The sequence below is a fragment of the Asparagus officinalis genome, chromosome 5, assembly GCF_001876935.1.
Source record: "Asparagus officinalis chromosome 5, Aspof.V1, whole genome shotgun sequence".
In the NCBI taxonomy this organism is placed as follows: domain Eukaryota; kingdom Viridiplantae; phylum Streptophyta; class Magnoliopsida; order Asparagales; family Asparagaceae; genus Asparagus; species Asparagus officinalis.
The window spans coordinates 81,438,604-81,457,693 of NC_033798.1; the positions used below are offsets into that span (position 1 = coordinate 81,438,604).

Below are 19,090 nucleotides of genomic sequence, written 5' to 3' on the forward strand. Positions count from 1 at the left end.
ATGGCAGGTGACTTGAAAAAAAGAAAGTCCACATCAGAATATTTATTTACCTTTGCAGGGGGAGCCGTACCATGGCAATCAAAGCTACAAAAGTGTATCGCTCTATCCACCACAGAAGCTGAGTATATCGCTGCTACAGAAGCCAGCAAGGAGCTCTTGTGGATGAAGAATTTTTCTGATGGAGCTCTCTCTCAAGCAAGAGAAGTACACTCTATATTGTGACAGTCAGAGCCCCATCGACTTAAGTAAAAATGCTACCTATCATTCAAGGACAAAACATATTGACGTACGCCTTCATTGGATACGTGATGCTTTGGAGAATCGTCTTATACACATTAAGAAGATTGATACAAGCTAAAATCCGTCTGACATGATGACGAAGCCTCTACCAAAAGAGAAGCATGACTTCTGCCGAAGAAAGACAGGTATGACTACTGTTTGAAAACTTTCTCCTCATGAGCATGAAGGGGGAGATTGATGGGAACGGAGTCCATCCCCATGATGAATTAATATGGATTTAATCCATGGAGATTTTGTGGTTGACTACATGCATGCACTGATAGATTGTCTTTCCCCATGCATTAGGAAAAAGAAGTGCTACTCTTTGGACTTCCTCATGCAATGAATGTGGTGTACCCAAGAGGCATATCATCCCTATAAATAGAGGGGAGATGGTAAAGGTTAAAAACAAGAAGCAAGAACAAAAACCACATACAATCTATAATCTTCAAGTGAGTTTGAGAGAAAGTTGTAATTCTCAAGTGAGTTTGAAAGAAAGTAATTCTCAAGCTAAGTTATACCAACTTGAGAAAAGACCCTTTGTAAGCTTTCATTTGATTATAGTGGAAACGGTGAAGAAGAGGCGGGTGAGGACGTAGGCTCAATTTGAGCTGAACCTCGGTAAATCTTGTGTGTGCAATCTCTTTTTGTGTTTTTTTTTCCTCTTCTATTTTTGTTATCATCTCATCACAAAGACGGGAAAGGTCTTGTTGTACTGTTTATTTCCCATCATGAAACACATTTATTCTATACAACAAAGTAAAATAATAATATCATATATACCATTTATCATTAATGTTTTTTTCTATTAGCATACGCACCCCAGTGGTTACATTGACAACATCGCATTTTCGTTAGTTTTTAAACTCCTGGAGAAATAACTGTGCTGATCAGAGTTCGGTATTTGACAAAAACAATGCCACAGGATTCTCACAAGAGGTTTGAAAACAAGCGAAAAGCAGCAAGGTTACCTCGACCAAGACCGGTGATGTATGTGCTAATAAAATAAAATGAAAATGATAAGTAGTTAAACCTCATGGTACGCATGGGCTCTCTGCAATCAACATTAAATAGGATATCATATGAAAATATGCGCTTATTAAGAACCAAGAATGATCCTACCAATAATTTCAGCAAAGCAAACAGCTCTCCTTGGAAGCGCAATGTTTATTCAAAAGATGAGGGGGCTACTAGGCCAAAAGAGCCCTTTCATTCAATTTGCGCAAGTAGACATAAATACAAGCATGCCATGAAGCAGCCAAACGTTTGTACTCCAAGATAATGAATTACTGTAACTAGATACAAACATATATATAAGTGGGGGGAAAAAAGCCCTCCATAATTATGAAACCCAGAAGTTCTAACCGGTGTTCTGCATACCCGCAGCTATCCCCTTCATAGTAAGAATCAATGTGTCTTCTAAACCTGGAGCATACTCGCTAGTTGGGTTCAGCTTCACCAATTCTGCAGCTGGTTTGCTAGATTCCATGACATCCTTGGACAAGTGAGGCCTCAGTTTTACATGATAATCAGGATCTCTGATTCTCTTCAGAGTGTAGGCTTGGCAAACGTTTAGAGTTGTTATGTAAGAATCTCGAAGGCGAAGCCTCTGCTTCAAGTATGGATCTCCTTCAAGAAGATCTCTGTGACCCGCAACCTACAAAATGGAATTAAGCATTACTAGTTAATATAAGCTTTTAGGATCAATCATTCGGTATGATGATGATATTGAGGATGATGCTGTCAATTGAATCAAATCGGGGTGGTTTAGATGGAGTACTTTGGGAATCCTGTGTGATCGTAGAATACCTATGAGACTAAAGGAAAATTTCTATAGGATGGTAATAAGACCAACAATACTTTATAGGTCATAAAGCTAGGCAATTAAAAATCATGCGCCAAAAGTGAATGTAGAATGTTGAGATGGACTTGTGGGTATACACTAAAAGATAGGATAAGAAATGAGTGCATCCGTAATAAATTAGATGTTGCTCCTATTGAGGATAAACTAAAAGAGAATAGATTAAAGTGATTTGGTCACGTACAACGGAGACCTCTTCGCGCACCGGTTAAGAAAAGTGATAATATTATAGTTAATGGAACAAAAAGATCTAGAGACAGATCTAAAACACTGGGTTGGAAGCAATTAAGAAGGATATGATTATGGTTAATTTAATGAAGGAGATGGCCTATAATAGAATGGATTTAAATAATAGGATTCATATAGCCAACCTCAAACATTTGGAATAAATGCTTTATCGTTGTTGTTGTTTGTTGGAAGTATCAATGCAGGCACAAGGCCTTTAAAACTTAAATATAAAAAATTATTAATTATCATGTACAGAGAAGTAACGCCTTTAAACAAAAGCCCTCGTAGAAAATGTAATAATACGTAATGCATTACAAGACAGGTATTCCTTTTTTAATTTGTGTAATTTAACAAAGTTGTTTTCTTCCAAAATGAAGAACTAGGATGTAATTAAAGTAGTAGTATGCGAAAAGAAAAGAAAAGAAAAGAAACGTTACAAATAGTCGTCTCCAGATAAAAAAGTTAGTAATTAGAAAGTACCTTCATGCTAACCTGTGATACCATTATAAACATCATATCATAAAGGCAGATCATCAAGCTACTGATTAAACTCAACAGGAAATAGAAGGCCTTCTACTTGCAAGTAAATATGTATACTACATTAGGACTTTGGAAATTGGAATATAATCATCCAGTTAAAAGGTGGTGCAGATCAATCAAAATGGACATCCATGCGAAATAACTTCAGACATAAAATATTGTATGTCCCAAATCTTGACAACAATCTTTTCATGATACAACTCTGTTTGTTCACAGTTCCAATCCTAACAATGTCTATTTCCTAAGCAACATGTGATGAGATAAATGATATAATAGGAAACCCAAAGGGCCCATAAAACCATGTCCTCTACAAATTCCAAAAGATAAAAGAGCAAAAAAAAATTACCTTTAGAAGAAGATTCTTTGTCTCTCCGTAATTGGCTCTCAATCGCTCACCAAGCGGCCATAAATCTTTCGAAACGAGAAGTTTATCATATACAGAAGCAATGCCTGGATCTCCCTTTGCGAAAACCATCTCAATCAGGTCAATGGTTACCCTGAAGAATGGCCACTCATTGTACATAGCTTGCAAGGTATGCAGGTTCTTGCTATCCTTTTCCATGACATACTTGAATGCTGCACCGAAGCCAAGCCACACAGGAAGGTGAAACCTTGTCTGAGTCCATGCAAAAATCCATGGGATTGCACGTAAAGACTCTATGCCTCCACTGGGTTTCCTCTTTGAAGGCCGACTGCCAATGTTCATCCGACCATACTCCGTTTCAGGTGTTGCCTACAGTAAAAAATTAACACCATGATTTGCAAAAACATGAATAAGAATTAAAAGGAAGATTTAAATCCATGATTCAGTCCCTCTACATTCTTAAATCCACTAGTCATATTTATTTAGAATCACAAGTATACATAAGCAAATGTTTACTTTTTCAACAAATTACTGCCTTACATATTCTTTTAACCACACATCAAGAGAGAAAGGGAAGGAGTTGGATCTTTGCGAGAATGATTAGGAAGCAAGCTGTTTCTGTAATTCTAGTGATGAGCCATTCTACTTGCAAACATCTCCATTCGTTTTGAGTAATAAAAATTTAGACTCATTAAAAGCAAGAAATTAAATGATTTTAAGTTTTCTTATCTTCCCTTAAGCTATCACCAAATGTGTGTGTTTCAAACAAAATCTAACTACATATATAGTGAAGAACATCTGTATCAGACAAAATTTGGTGCGCAAGGGCTTCAAAGTGTTTAGATCATGAGGATCAATGCTATAGGTTCTCAATTTGTATGCTCCAGTGGTATTGTTGGACACACAAATTATAGCCGTCTAGGATAATACATAGATGAGAAAATTCAAAATTATTTCATTTTTAAGCTACTCTAAATGTTATAAATCAAGATGAAAGGAAATGATTTGCAACTAGAATAACTCGTTGCTGGATTTAAAAGATAGCAATTCTTAGGAAGGAGCCAAATAGCAAGAGGGGAGGGAGATGACAGTTTCTTATAGCATTATGACAGTGGTCATCTAAGATATGAGATTTTTTTGGTGTTTCCCAAACCAGATCACAAAATTTTACTTCCTGGAAATTCATTTATTAAAGGATTAGCTTTTAAGGCAAGTTACTCACCAGGCGGAAGTACTCAACGAAGCGTGGTTCCTGAAAGACAATTGATCGATATTCCTTTGTGGCCACAACAGCCATCTCATCCATCAGAGCACGCCATTCTGGCTTGGGAGAAATCGGTGGGTGCATCCCATGCTCAAGAGTAGCAGCTGTGAACCTTTGGAGCGTTCTGAAACACAAATGCTCTTCACCAAAAGACTGTTCAATGACTTCACCTTGAACTGTAACTCGAAGTGATCCATGGATTGTGTCTGGTGGCTGAGATAATATAGCAAGATGGGTCGGACCACCTCCTCTCCCAACAGTACCACCTCGCCCATGGAACATTGTCAACTTTACACCATATTGCTTGGCAACCTTTATTAGCTCTTCCTGAGCTTTATATAATGCCCAAGCTGCAGAAAGTCGCCCAGCATCCTTACCAGAATCCGAGTATCCAATCATTACTTCTTGTTTTCCATTAATCCTGTTTTTGTACCAGTCTATTGAGAAGAGTCTAGCCACGGCTGCAGGGGCTGCCTCAAGATCTGCAAGTTTCTCAAATAGAGGCACAACTCTCAGTGGTTTCTTAACATGGCATTCTCGCTGCAAGAGTTCAACAGCAAGAACATCAGATGGTGCAGTTGCCATTGAGATGATATACGCGCCAAAGCAATCAGAAGGCAGATCAGCAATGACATGAAATGTTTCTAAAACATCAGCAATTTCTTCAGTTTTGGGAAGATCAGGACCAAATAAAGGACGTTTTCCACTAAGTTCAGCTAACAGCCATTCTTGACGCTTCTCCTCAGACCACTCACGGTAGGATCCAATTTCTAGATGCCTAGTGATGGCATCCATGACATCAGTGTGCCTATCAGATTCTTGCCTGATATCGAGTCTCACAAGAGACAAGCCAAAGGTTGATACTTGCCGCAAAAAGTCAAGAAGGCTTCCATCAGCTATGGGCCTATCACCACAAGTGCAAAGCGATCGGTAACAGAGCTCAAGGGGTTCAAGGAACTGCAAGTGCAAGCAAAACAGGGATTAATTACCTATAAAAGATAGAAAGAGAAAAATACCACAACAATCAAAGAGATATAAACAGGGATCCTGACAAAAATGCATCTGTGAGACATAGACCAATATACCTTAAAATGAGAGAATCTGAGTTTTACGCATGTATACTACGCAAACTTTCTCCTTTGTCTGGTTTAGTACTCATTGAAAATGGAGATCAAATAATGAAAGTAAGCATGCCATCATGTAGATAAGTAATGATGTTGGTTAGATTCAGGAAAATAAAACCAGTCACAGACAATATCTTTTTTTTACTGGTTAAAAGGGTCAAAATTTTAAATTACAGGATTAGAAGCATCTAGTAGGTGCGGAATATGACGGCTTATTTCTTTTAATCAATTAACCATTTCCTTTCATGGAGCCTGCATATTTTGGAACTAGGCTATATATAAGAAATGCCAATTTTCAGAAGCTATAATTTCAAAATATATAAAATACACCAAATGTGGTTATTTTAAAATTAAACCAACATCTAAACTGGTAATGGATGCAACGAAATAAATCTGAATTTTCCTACTTACTTTTCTACTTATGCTGCGAACAAGTTTCCATAACTGTTAATAATGCATTGAATGATAAAATTTAAATAGAGGATCCATCAATATTTTCTCCAAGGAAAATGTTAAAACAAACATTTATACATTAAGCATATTTCTACTTAAATTTCTGCCAGCATGTGACAAGTCATACTCCAGGAAACATAGGTATATGTATATTCTTCACAATAAATAAATCAATAAAAAAATACTGCTACAGTTGAGATGATGAACCTGCTCGATGTTGGTGAAAGTTGCTTCCTCAGGAATTTCAGAGTACCCATTTGACAATAAATGCCTTGAACGTTCATGAGTATAATATAGCTTATCTCTCACATACCCAAGTATAATGCGGTAAGGTTCATTTGAAGGAATTTGTTTCCAAAACTCTTCATGCAAAGAAATCAATATAACTATTAGTAACCAAAACCTACGGTAAATTAAAATTAAACTCCAAAGACGGACAGCAGTAAAGTGAAAATTAAAACATCAATGAAATTTTTTATTTCAGCAGTAAAGTGAAAATTAAAGTATCAGTGAGAAACCTACAGCAACCAAAACTACAGTTTAGCAAGAGAAATTAAAATTAAAGCGCAGAGACTGATGGCAGTAAAGTGAATTTTAACATCAATATAAAAAAATGAACTTAGGAGTGTTTTACTCAAAACTAAAATATTGAGTTCTGAATGATTTTGGAATGTCTGGTCAGGACTCAAGTGCCGATTGTGGGAAACACTAGAGGACCATGAACTACGAACATGTACTGACTCAATCTTCCATAGGAACGGGCTTCTCCGACATGCAAGTGCTATCTTCAGACATATATTAAGCAGTATAGCAAGTAAGCATATGGCATTGGCCACAAGTTCAGGATCCAGCAGATAGGTCTTCACTTCTCCGAACTGCTTCATCTTTGCAACAATTAAATATTTGGTTCTTTTACCATATGAGCACAGGAAATTGGTCGTGTCATTTGGCTTATATCTTTCCATTAAACTTTACTTGTACAAACTGATATTTAATGTGACATTTTATTTACAAAAGTTTACATCAACCAAATCAATGTATCAATTAAGCACCTATAGCAAGAGATTACTAAATGGCAATATCCTTACACATCACTATGTATATTTCTTACATATGCCCATGAGAGAACCTCATATGTCTGTGTGTCTGTGTGTGGGGTCAACCATGGCAGTTTGCCTATGGCAAAACTCTCTGAAGTTGAAAAAGGATTGGGCTCGCTACTACAAGTCATGTGAGATGGTCAAACTATCATTCTATGTAAACTCCAAAGAGCTTGGGTCACTGTAGGAACCCCTCCTAATTATTTGAAGACAAAGGCTCAAGTGTGCTCGTTACTGGGTCATACTGGGTCAGGTCTAAATGGAACACTGGGATCGGTTCTATGACAGTGCAATTCTGATTTTTTTGTTTTTCAAGAAACTTATAATAGATCTTCCTAGACTCCCCCACAAACCAGGAAACAGACTCCAAAGATTACTTACTACGTGACACTTTACTATGGAGATTGCTCTATTCTTTAAAAAATATAATAGGCACGGTATATATGTCGGTTTTTGAAACAATAGATTGGCATACTCAACAAGGACATCAATTGAAACCCATGTTCAGCCACATCTGACAATTGTAAATTTTGTAAACTTCTATCTACTGGGATCAGCAGGTTTCTGAAGGTAGGAGCAGCAAATACAGGCAGTAGTATAGGGGATGAAAAAGGAAAGAATTGGGCCTAACACTATGATTGCCTATCATACCTGGCTGGCTTCTGCCACCACAAAGATAACACACATTTCCATCAGAGAATTAATTTCAGAAAATTTAATCCTTTTACGTCCATCAAGATCACAAGCAATGTCATGTGAGATGGTCAGCCTATCATCGACCTATCATTCTGCATAAACTCCAAAGAGCTTGGATCACTGTAGGCATCCTCCTAATTATTTTCAGACAATGACTCAAGTGTGCTTGTTACTGGGTCAGGTCTAAAGAGAACGCCGGGATCAGTTCTCAGACAGTGCAATTCTGATTTTTGTTTTTCAAGAAACTTATATGAAATCTTCCTAGACTCATCCACAAACCGTTAAACAGACATCAAAAATCTTCACTTACTAGGTGACACTTACTATGGAGATCCCAAGATCTATTCTTATTTCAAACAATATAATATAGGTATGAATAGGTCAGTTCTTGAAAAATAATGACAAATTAAAAAATGACATCATTGACACCTATTTTCATCCATGTCAGATAAGTTGTCAATTTCATAAACTGCTACAGATAATGGTATGGGGGATGAAAAAGAAAAGAAATTGGGGCCTAGCACCATGGCTGCCTATCGTACCTGGCTGGCTTCAGCCACCACAAAGATATTGCACATTTTCATCATAAAAATTTAATTTCAGAAATCTTAATTCATTTACTATCATCAAAATCGCAATTAATGTCATGAAAATTGATCCTTTTAATACAAACTGGCTGGCTTCAGCTACAACAAATCGACACTGACTCAATGCAAGGGAAGGAAATTAATGTCTGAAAATAGCACTTGCCCATCATACCTGGCTGGCTTCAGCCACCACAAAGATATTGCACATTTTCATCACAGAGAATTAATTTCAGAAATCACAATTAATGTCATAAGAATTGATCCTTCTAACACGAACTGTTGCCTTAAGCCTGAGCAATTAGATTCTTGATAAATACAAAAATATTTTCTTTTCAAATAAAGCACTACTAATTGTAAGATACTAGCCTCTCATAAATTTAGACTCATAAATAATTAAATAATAAGATCAAGCCCACTGGAGATTCAACCAATATATCAAAGAAAGAATTGCAATATATGCTCCATGCACCATAACAAGACTTGTCAAAGAGAAAATTATGCCAATACCTATATAATGTTTTGCATCCTTCTTTGAAGTACGATGTAAAATATCCGCTTGAACTCGAAGCTCATCACTGCAGCGCCACATAGACAGCTGTAAGGAGTAAGAAGATATTAATCAGCTGTATTTGAATAGTAGTAATAAAAAAAATAGCATACAGTACAAAGCATTAGATCCTCAATCAAATCTTAGATAAAAGGTTAGCTGGGAAGTTTGATACCTCAAACATTAAATCCTCAATCTGGGAAAAGTATAAGTTTGCAGCCATCATTCTCGCTAACATGCATACATCCTTTGTAACCTCTGGAGTTACTCTAGGATTTCCTGTGTCCATTAGTATACACAGATTAGATTGACCCAAATTATGAATGTAAGATATCACGTATCGATTTATATCCAACGCCACTGTATAAACTACACCCTTCTTAACTAGCATACTACAGAATGAATGCCAGAAGGCACAGCATAACATGTAATATCTCTAAACTGAAGAAGCAAATTTGCACGGAAGAAAATTTATATAAAAATTTCTCTAAACTTTCCTTAATAGCAGTGGATTTAAATCTACGACGTGATATAACATTTTTCTTGTGTACAAATCACTTTAATGCATACGAATACATGAATGTTTAGTTTAGCAATCACTCAGCCATCAAGAATGTACTAATTCATGGAGAACTATCTTACCATCACGGTCACCCCCCATCCATGAAGAAAATTGAATAAGAGGAGCATTATAGGGAACACGCTCATTGATCCCGATGTTTTTCAGAGCCGTGTCAACACGCCGTAAAAACTTAGGAACACCCTTCCATATAGTTTCATGGAAGTAACTCATTCCTGCCCTCATTTCATCTTGTGGAGTGGGAGGAGCTCTCCGGATCTCATCAGTTCTGAAGGCAGCTTGAATCTGTGGGGAAAAAACAAAATCATAAACATCAAACATGAAAAATGAAGCAAAAATTTTCAAAAATAATATGAAAAATATTTCCAGTCAATAATGTAGTGATGGCAGCACTATCTGCGTACTTAGAAGTTATATCCATTCCTTATCAGCTTGATAGGGTGCTACTTTGATGATTGAACAGAATTTACTTAAATCTTAGAGAAAAAAAAAATTTAAGTGGAAAAAGTACATTCTGTGTTCATATTCCAAGATACTGGTTTTAATATTGAAGGTGGTGAGATAAGATGCTTAACGTACTGATATTATCCACGCCAAACTACTGAAAAAAAACCTCAACTTGAATTCCATTTCCTCAGGTCTCCCCAATGTAATTATCAACATAGGTTGCATGGGTATGGGCACAGGTACTAGTACGGGTTTGAGTGCGGGTACGGGCCACGGCAAATTTGTAGAAGTTAGGGTACAGGGACACCACTTTATAAATGCATGTTAGGTATATTAATATGTACTAAATTTAATAATTTACATAAGATCGATATTGTTTTTTTCATTTACCTTAGATTATTACATAAGAAATAGATGTGAAGTGTAGGACATATATCAGAGGAGTATTTTAAACGAAAACATGTATTATATAATTGAGTATACGCCAGAATAAACATATGCATAAGAGGTGTCCAAGAGGAGTGGGTATGGGTATGGGTATGGGTATGGGTATGGGTATAGGTACATGTCGGGGACGGGTGCGGCTTCTTAATAGAAGTACCAAGGTAACATAGTTATCAAATATCAACCAACCCACAACTAACAATTTCAGGAATTCAAAGAATACAAATATATATGAATTTTGATGTTATATTATAGGACTAGAAAATCATTTATATATGTTACTTTTCACTATAATATTTCACTTCTTGAATAAAGAAAACTTTATCATACCCAGTGTTTTATAGGCAATGTGCCTTAGCGTCTCCGACGCTTAGGCAAGGCGATCTTGTAACTTAGCGCCTGGCGTATTGCCATTTACCAGGCGATGAATGTTACAAAGGCGAGCATCTTTTGCCGCCTCAAGAGCTCGCCTTGGCATCACATAACCTCGCCTTGGCACCTCGGGCACTCGCCTAATGCATGTGATGCAAAGCGTGAGGAGTTTTTCTCTGTTTAAAAATTTTGAGGGTGCAAAATGTGTTCGATAAAGTAATGTAAGTTTTGCATTTCTTTTTTCTTGGTCGATTTTTGCTTCTTTTTTTAACGTACTTTATTACCTATATCATTTTGAAGACATGCCACAACTTGAATCTTAAAGGTTAAAGTTTATCATTTAATTATCTGTGTTAGCAGTTACTAGCTAATATTACTATTCAACATTTGATACTACTACATTTAGATGATTTATGACTTATTAGATTTGTGACTTTGAAAATTTGAGTGTGATTAATTTGTCTTGTTGCTAATATTGATATTTGCATATTATTAGTAATGTTTATTAATTTTTGAATATTTATGACGCCGGTTCACTTAGGTGGTCGCCTTTATTGGAGCCTCTCGCCTCAGACAGCATAGGACCACATCGCCTTGACCTGGCCTTTTGCATTTAAAACACTGATCATATCTATACATAGTCATTTGTTCATTTTCTTAAGTTGGAATTCAAAAATGGTCTAGACATACCAAGTTGAACTTCAATTCTGTAAATAAAATGCATCCATCATACAGGCACCTAGACTCTAGGAATTTGATATTAAGCCTGCAAATCTGATCACCTTTCTTGAATGGAACTAATCTGACTTCATCTCATAGAAAAGATGTGGGGAAAGGAACTTAGAAAGTCGAGAACCTATAAATTAGATGATCAGGTAATACTATGACAACTATTAGGAGTTCAAAGATCAGAGTCAAAGTCAACACTCAACAGACTACCATACATACTTGGATCAATGAATTTCGTGTTTACCATTAAAAGTTTCAACCATTACCACGTACAACTGTCATTCAAACCTTTTGTTTCCCTAACATTTAGAGTTTTGAGTCACCACATCCAAAGAACCAGATGGAGGACACAGCCCTGAATGGGATCATGTGATTCGATATGCATCCTCGAAGAGGGGTTAGGTAATTCACTATGACAAACTGTTAGAGATCATCCCATTTCTATGGAAATAAGAGTCAAAAGTCAACAAACTACAACATATACTAGTTATAATAAATGGTTTTCTTATCTATGAAAGAACCCAAAGTTGAATTGCATGCTGAACACTGTTTGTAATACTTGTATAAGTTCAATGTTGTTTTAGGTCCTGTATATCAAGGAAAACAACTATGGAAGGTGTAACAAATCAGCAACAATATAATTACTAAGATTATGCGGAAGCAACACCATAGCTCAATATCCAGTACCTCTCTCTGGAGTGCTTCATCAAGCTCCTGCTTATCATCAGGCGTAATATCTTTCGCATAAAGCTGCGCTAAGCAATTCCTTATCCTGATGAACAAAAAGAAGATCCAGAAATATAAGAGCACGAACTATAAAGCTATTGTTGAAGCTATCGTATCAACATGATGCTATGGTAGTTGACGGTCCTTGTAAATTGTAATGCTAAGAAACCTAGATCAACATATATTCAGAAAGTAAGGAGGAATAACTTATGCATACACAAACGGGCACACACACTTAAATATACACAAGCACTGGAAGCTTTTAATTACCTTTACATAAATTCACATATATAACAGCATTCTATACCTACAAAGCTACTAGCCCAGAGATTCTAGAGATTGAATGTTATATACTGCAAGAACAACTGAACAATTTAGTTTCTTCAAACATGGATAGGTATCACAGATTGTGCATTTATAATTTTATAAACAGAGAGTCCGCATATATGTCACAACAAGTGAAGAATGAAAGCAACCAAGCATAGGATTCTGAATGAGATACTCAACATGAATCACAAAGGTATTAAATAACAAGATCCAATGCAATATTTTCTGGGAATAGTTTCTTACCTTCCGTGCTTCTGAAGCAGCGACCTCCTAACTGACTGAGTTGGATGAGCAGTAAGAACTAGATCGACTGTTTGATTCTTCAGAGCATCAAAAACCTCTACAGGAGATTTTTTCAGCTGCACAACAAGCCTTTTGAGGGTCTCCTCAATGTCTGATTCGGTAGTGGCAGAAGCCTCATCAACGAAATCTCCCTTCTTCAATTTAATCCTCCTCCTGTATGCAATTTGGACCTCCTCAGCTAAGTTTGCCAAGTTGAGCATGTGCGAGAATGAACTGGCAACCACAATGGAATCCCCTGGATCCAAACTTGTCAGCATATTCCCCAGTTCATCCAGCTTCTTCAGGTCATGCTTTCCCTCGTACTCAGCTGATAACTCATAACACTCTTGAACCTAAGAACATCAATTTTTCAAACAAGTTAAAGTTCAGCCTAATTTTTGATCTTTTACTTTCAGTTCCTCAAAACCAACTAATTACAAAACTCCATTCAAATGGGCCCCTTCTTTTGTAGTTCCTATTTGTATACTGATAAATGTAGCAAGAGAAGAAACTCATTACCCAATAATAATATAATCCTTGAACATTTTTTTTCTCTCTCCTTATTTTTCCTGGATAGAGGTAATATTATTTTCCCTGAGGAAAATCAGAAGATCAAAATGTAATCTTTCTGTAATTTTCTTATTTTTCCAGAATAAAAATATCAAATTGTGCATAGATCATCAGAAACAATCAGCAAAATGACATATTTCGCCGCTACTCCTGGTATCCTTTTTATTAAAAATCTTCAAAAAAATTGAAATTTGCACAGACAAGAGTAAATGATCGATTCTGGTACCGTCTCTCTAATATCTTCGCCGTGCAAATCCTGTAGAATGTCGAGGAACCGATCCAAGAGCAGAGCATCGTACTCCACCAATTTGTCATCCTCCGATACTTTCCCCGGCGCCAAAAGCCTCAACTGCGCATCGATCGACGTTAACTTCTCCAACTTCTCCCCTCGACTCATTTCTTTACTCCTCTTCTTTCTATCGAAAACTCTCTCTCTATCCCTTACCTATTTATACCCAAAAGGTCTAAAAACAGATATGAGGCTCACGAGAAACCCGCCCTTTTACAAGCTGAAAGGGCAAGAATCGAGATCACCGCACAAATTCAAAGCGAAACAAAAAAAAAGCAAGCAAAAATTTAAACCCTAACCCTAGAAATTTCTTTGAGATGAAGAGTGAGAAGTCCGTGAGAGAGAGAGAGAGAAGAGAGTAACGAGATGAAAGAGGAAGAGGGATGCAAGGCATGTATGGGTATCGGAGATTTGCAGGTGAGATTACTATTTATAGAAAAATAATAAATTTGCTTTATTTTTTAATTTTCGTGGCTAAATTATTATTATATAAGTAAAAAGATACTAAGGAGGAGGCAGTGTTAGTAAAGATTAAGATTAAGAAATTAATAATTGTTAATTAGATTCGGAACGTACCATGCTGGATTCAATTCCCCTATCCTATGGTCTGGCCCCCTTTCCGGTTAGGGGCTGTTTGTTTTGAGTATTTTGCCTCGGGGAGGGGGTGGAAAGCTGCCATTATGGCAGCTTTCTCCCCAAAACGCCTCTTTAATAGGCGTTTTGGGGAGAAAGGCCCTTTACTGATTTTGGGGAGAAAAGGAGGACAACTTGACATTTGACGGTCTAAATTAGTTATTAATCCATTCTTTGATTTTTAAAAAAGAATTTAAAAAATCATTGTTTATATTGCAGTAAATAATATAGTAAGAACTGTAGACAATAAATTAAATTTGGTCATATTATAGTAATTTACTGTAGTATAAACAGTAAATTAAATCTGCATCTTCATACTTGGAGTTACTATTCATACTATAGTAATTTACCGTATCATAAACAATAAAACAAATCAAATGTATTAAAACTTGGATCCTTCTTTAAATATAGAGGAGTATATATGATTCTTAAATCAAATATATTAAAACTTGGATTTTTTAAGGTAATAGAGGAGTATATATGACTTTTAATTTTAAGCATACAATAATTAAACCAAATGCATTAAAACTTAGAGGGATGCAAGTTTAAAATGCAGTGCTTAAAAAAATAGGAGGTCCTGCTTCGCACGAGGTGCACACTAGTATTTACATAAAAGAGAATGCGGGTTTTGAAATGATTTTGATATCACAAATCTAGGGTTTTATTTAAAAATAATCTTAGTTTTATGAACTCTAGCATTTTTAAAACTAAACATGGTGGAGCTCGATCCTTAATCATACAAAAGAATCATAACATAAAGTCAGGGGGGCTTCTTTGCAAAAAGTATCTTTTATATTTTTTTTAATCATTATTATATGGTAAAGAGAGAAAAGCCATAATAATAAGAGCGGTGTTAGAGGCACACCATGAGGCACACCTCCGGTCACACTCCCCCACCTGCTACAGTGCAGGGGGGCCCACAGGAGATTTTTTTAAAAATCTCCTGTGGAGCCCCCTGCACTGTAGCAGGTGGGGGAGTGTGACCGGATGTATGCCTCATGGTGTGCCTCTAACATTTCTTTAATAATAAGGTCGAAAGAATGAGACCAAGGGAGGGTAGAGTAAAAGGACAAAGTAAAGATGGGTAAGTTTTGAATGAATTGTTACTGTAGCATTATAGTTATATGTTTACGGGGTGTTTGTTTCAAATTTATTTTTTGGGATATAGGGTGGATTCCAAATTCTAGGATGAAAATTGGGGTTTTTAGAGTGTTAGGATTCTATAAACTTTGTTTGTTTCAAAACAAATTTTGGGTATTGAATCCCCAAATTGTAAAAAACTAATTTTTTTAGGATTTATGAAATCCCCTCATTGAGAGAGGATATGGGGTGGATATCTGAAAAACTCATCCACCTCATCAAAACCCTCAGCTTCCGAAAATCCCTCCTCTCACTCCCGTCACCGCTATTTTCGTCTCCCTCCTCTTTTATCCGCCTCCTCTATTTTCCGCTACCAAACCCTAACGTTCTTCATCCCTAATTATTGACCAAATCTTAACCGCCTTCTCCATTTCCGCAGTATCTTTGGTTTGGTTGAAGATTTGGAGGTCAAAACAGAGATTTGGGCGAAATTATTTTGGGGATTTCTGTTGCTTCAGGATTCTAGGGTTGCCGACGATTTCCTCCTACCCTGCAGGTATAAATTTCACACCCCCTCTCTCTAAATAGAAATTTTCATTGCTTTGATTTGTGTTAGTGTTTTTTATTTCTACTTCTGATTTTGGGTTGAAGGGAAGGTTACTAAACAAGTTTCTTTCCTAAGCATATATAATTGCAACCAGTGTACAAGTAAATTGAAACGTCCTCTGAAGCTGAAGTTGTAATGTAATTAATATGATTTTAAATATTTTCATAAAGAACACCTTGAGTTGAAAACGGACATGTTATTAAGTTACGACTCTACTAAACTTGACAAGTTCATTTTGATTTTTTTTTTCTTTCTAAATTCTGGCCCTTTCTAAATAAAAATGCCTTTTGAACGAGATAGATAAATCTTAGCGTGTGATTTCTAGAGTTTCAAATGATGTCTACCTCCTAAGTCCTAACGAAGAAGAAGCTCACCAACGCTTCATCTTTGAACTATTAAGATTTCAACACGACGCAAAATTTCGAAAGTAAATACGATTCAAAGCAAGAAGTTTTTAGCATTCATAGCCGTGTATACTCCTCTCATATGACTTATCAGCTGAAACGATTAAAAAAGTTGGCTCATGTGGCAGATGTGCACCCTGAGTTATGCTTAGCTTTATTTGTTTTCTTTTGATTTTTTTAATTTTTCCTCAATATTAGTCAAAATGGTATTTTATTCAACTGACTTCTATTAGAAGGTTAAAGAAATCTGATTACGTAAGTTTGGCTTCCATGCTGAAGAAGTTACTAGTGTGGTGAGCTCATTGAATAATATCTCTTCCTTCTCTGTCCAATCAAAGACAACGAGACCCAACTCCTTTATGCTTTTGGTTATCGAAGCTTATTGTTAGGTCTCGTATTTTGATGATGATTTACAAATTCTATTATTTGTGTTAATTACTTGTCAAGTGACATTGTGCAGGATATATTTTATCAGATATATTTTATCAAGCAATATAGTTCCACAGTTGGAGGATGGATGGAATTTTGCACCACAACGATGATATTCAAGGAGGTGGAGGCAAATTGATGAAAGAGCTCTTTCAAACGCAACATATACAAGAGGAGCTTCATCAACAAATTAGCAAATATCGAGTCTCAACAGTTGTATACATTTGTGAGCGGTATTTGAATTTTTATTTTCTCTCTAGATCATAATATAGGCAAGAATTAACGTAGATAGCTTTTGAAGCATTTGGGGATCACACACACCTTTTCAAAACTCGTATTTTTGATGTTTTGGCAAAATAATGAATTTTCACAAATACAAGGTGCTATTTAAAAATTTCCTTCTCTAACATACTCATTTTCATATTTATAAGTATTCTCCCAAATTTTATTATTTTTAGAGTTGATTTAATATTTTAAATCATTTTTAGAACATCATCAATTCTGGAAAAAATCAGGTGTCTGGAATATATCTGTTATCGGTCGACCGATAAGATGCAACCGGTCTACCGATCAGAAATAGTTTCTGAGACACTACAGTCTGGCGCTCATCAGTCGACCGATACATGTTCATCAGTCGACCGATGACAGGTGACCAGCCGACCGATGCATACGTATTGGTCGACCGACGGTGTTTCTAGATTGTTGTTTCAGCCAGACTCATCGGTCGACCGATCATGGTCCACTGGTCGACCGAAAGTACTGTAACAGTCATTTTTCCAGACTCTGAGATTTTAGGGATTGTGTTGGTTTTGAGGATTTTCTTGGGATTTGGGCTATTGTTTTGAGTGCCTATAAATATCTTCCATCCCCCATTTGCTCAGTAACAAAAAAAAGAAAGCAAGAAAATATACTTGAGTTTGTGATTTTGTGTGTTTTGAGCTTAAACTTTCATCTCACTCAATTTCGTTCTTTCACGTTAAAATCCCGCAATCCCAAACTTCAATTGTCATCTCTTTATCCTTACTATAGGATTGCTGTAAAAGAGATTTTTCTATCTTATTGTATTGTGTAGAGAGCTTGATCTCAAGGAGATCATTGTGTGGATTGTGAGTTCTCGAGGAGATCGTTGTGAAGAAGTTCCGGCTTTCAAAACAGATTGTGATTAGTGGATTACCATCGGGAGAGGTGGTCGGGGGCGTAGGTCGAGAGGACCGAACCTCGTGAACACATTGGGGCTTCATTTGGCTAACTATTTTCTCTCTCTCTCTCTCTCTCTCTCTCTCATTTATTGCCTTATTGTTATATTGTGTCTTATGTTGCATTGAATTTCATTAATTGCACATTCATTGTTTGGTTACCATATTCACCCCCCTCTATGGTAAATTTTATTTGGTATCAGAGCAATGTCTCTATATTTGTTGAGGTTTAATCACCTTAGAGTAAAGGTCCAAATAGACTCAAACATGAATGTGGATATGCTTGAAGGTCAATCAACTACTAGACCTCCATTCTTTACCGGTAATAATTTTGCATATTGGAAGGCTAGGATGAGAATTTATTTGCGATGCATTGATCTTGACATCCTAGATATTGTAGAGAAAAAATATATTGAAAAGTCTAGCAAGGACATGACTGAGAATGAATGGAAATTGACTAACCTCAATGTTAAAGCCATGAACGCCTTGATTTGTGGACTCACTCCTAATGAGTATAATAGAGTCTCCACGTGTGCAATCACACACGAAATTTGGGAGAAACTATGTATAACTCATGAAGGAACTCCTCAAGTCAAGGAGCCAAAAATTAGTAGTCTCGTGCATGAATATGAGTTATTCAAAATGCTTCCAAATGAGTCCATTGATACCATGTTTCGCCGCTTTACTAACATTGTTAATGAATTACATGGTCTTGATAAGGTGTTGGAGAACCAAGAGAAGAACTACAAAATTCTTCGCTCTCTAACGCCAGCATGGGAGCCCAAAGCTACGGCCATTGAGGATGCTAATGATCTCACAACACGCACGCTTGATGGGCTCATTGGAAAACTAAAGGTTCATGAGAAGAAAATCAAGGAGAAGGAGGAAGAAACCCCACGAGTAATGTTTGGTGGGAAAATTTAAAGAAGACA

At 36.4% G+C, this 19,090-nt stretch overlaps 1 protein-coding gene across 1 annotated transcript; it reads right to left on the bottom strand.

Annotated features, from left to right (window-relative positions):
- On the bottom strand, positions 1,408-14,205 carry LOC109839875 (phosphoenolpyruvate carboxylase 2). Its single transcript, XM_020408324.1, has 11 exons — positions 14,109-14,205; positions 13,747-14,029; positions 12,912-13,303; positions 12,303-12,387; positions 9,686-9,908; positions 9,219-9,322; positions 9,004-9,091; positions 6,321-6,475; positions 4,495-5,493; positions 3,255-3,641; positions 1,408-1,936 (listed from the first exon to the last, which is right to left on the bottom strand). The coding sequence occupies exons 2-11, from the start codon at positions 13,915-13,917 to the stop codon at positions 1,640-1,642; spliced, it is 2,901 nt and encodes a 966-aa protein (XP_020263913.1). The 5' UTR covers positions 13,918-14,029; positions 14,109-14,205; the 3' UTR covers positions 1,408-1,639.

Excerpts from the sequence above, each read along its gene's own strand:
- LOC109839875 (XM_020408324.1), bottom strand. The coding sequence starts at position 13,917 with ATGAGTCGAGGGGAGAAGTTGGAGAAGTTAACGTCGATCGATGCGCAG. Across the intron at positions 9,092-9,218 it reads TTGAGGATTTAATGTTTGAG|CTGTCTATGTGGCGCTGCAG; the intron begins GTATCAAACTTC and ends TACTCCTTACAG. Across the intron at positions 3,642-4,494 it reads TCGTTGAGTACTTCCGCCTG|GCAACACCTGAAACGGAGTA; the intron begins GTGAGTAACTTG and ends TTTTTACTGTAG.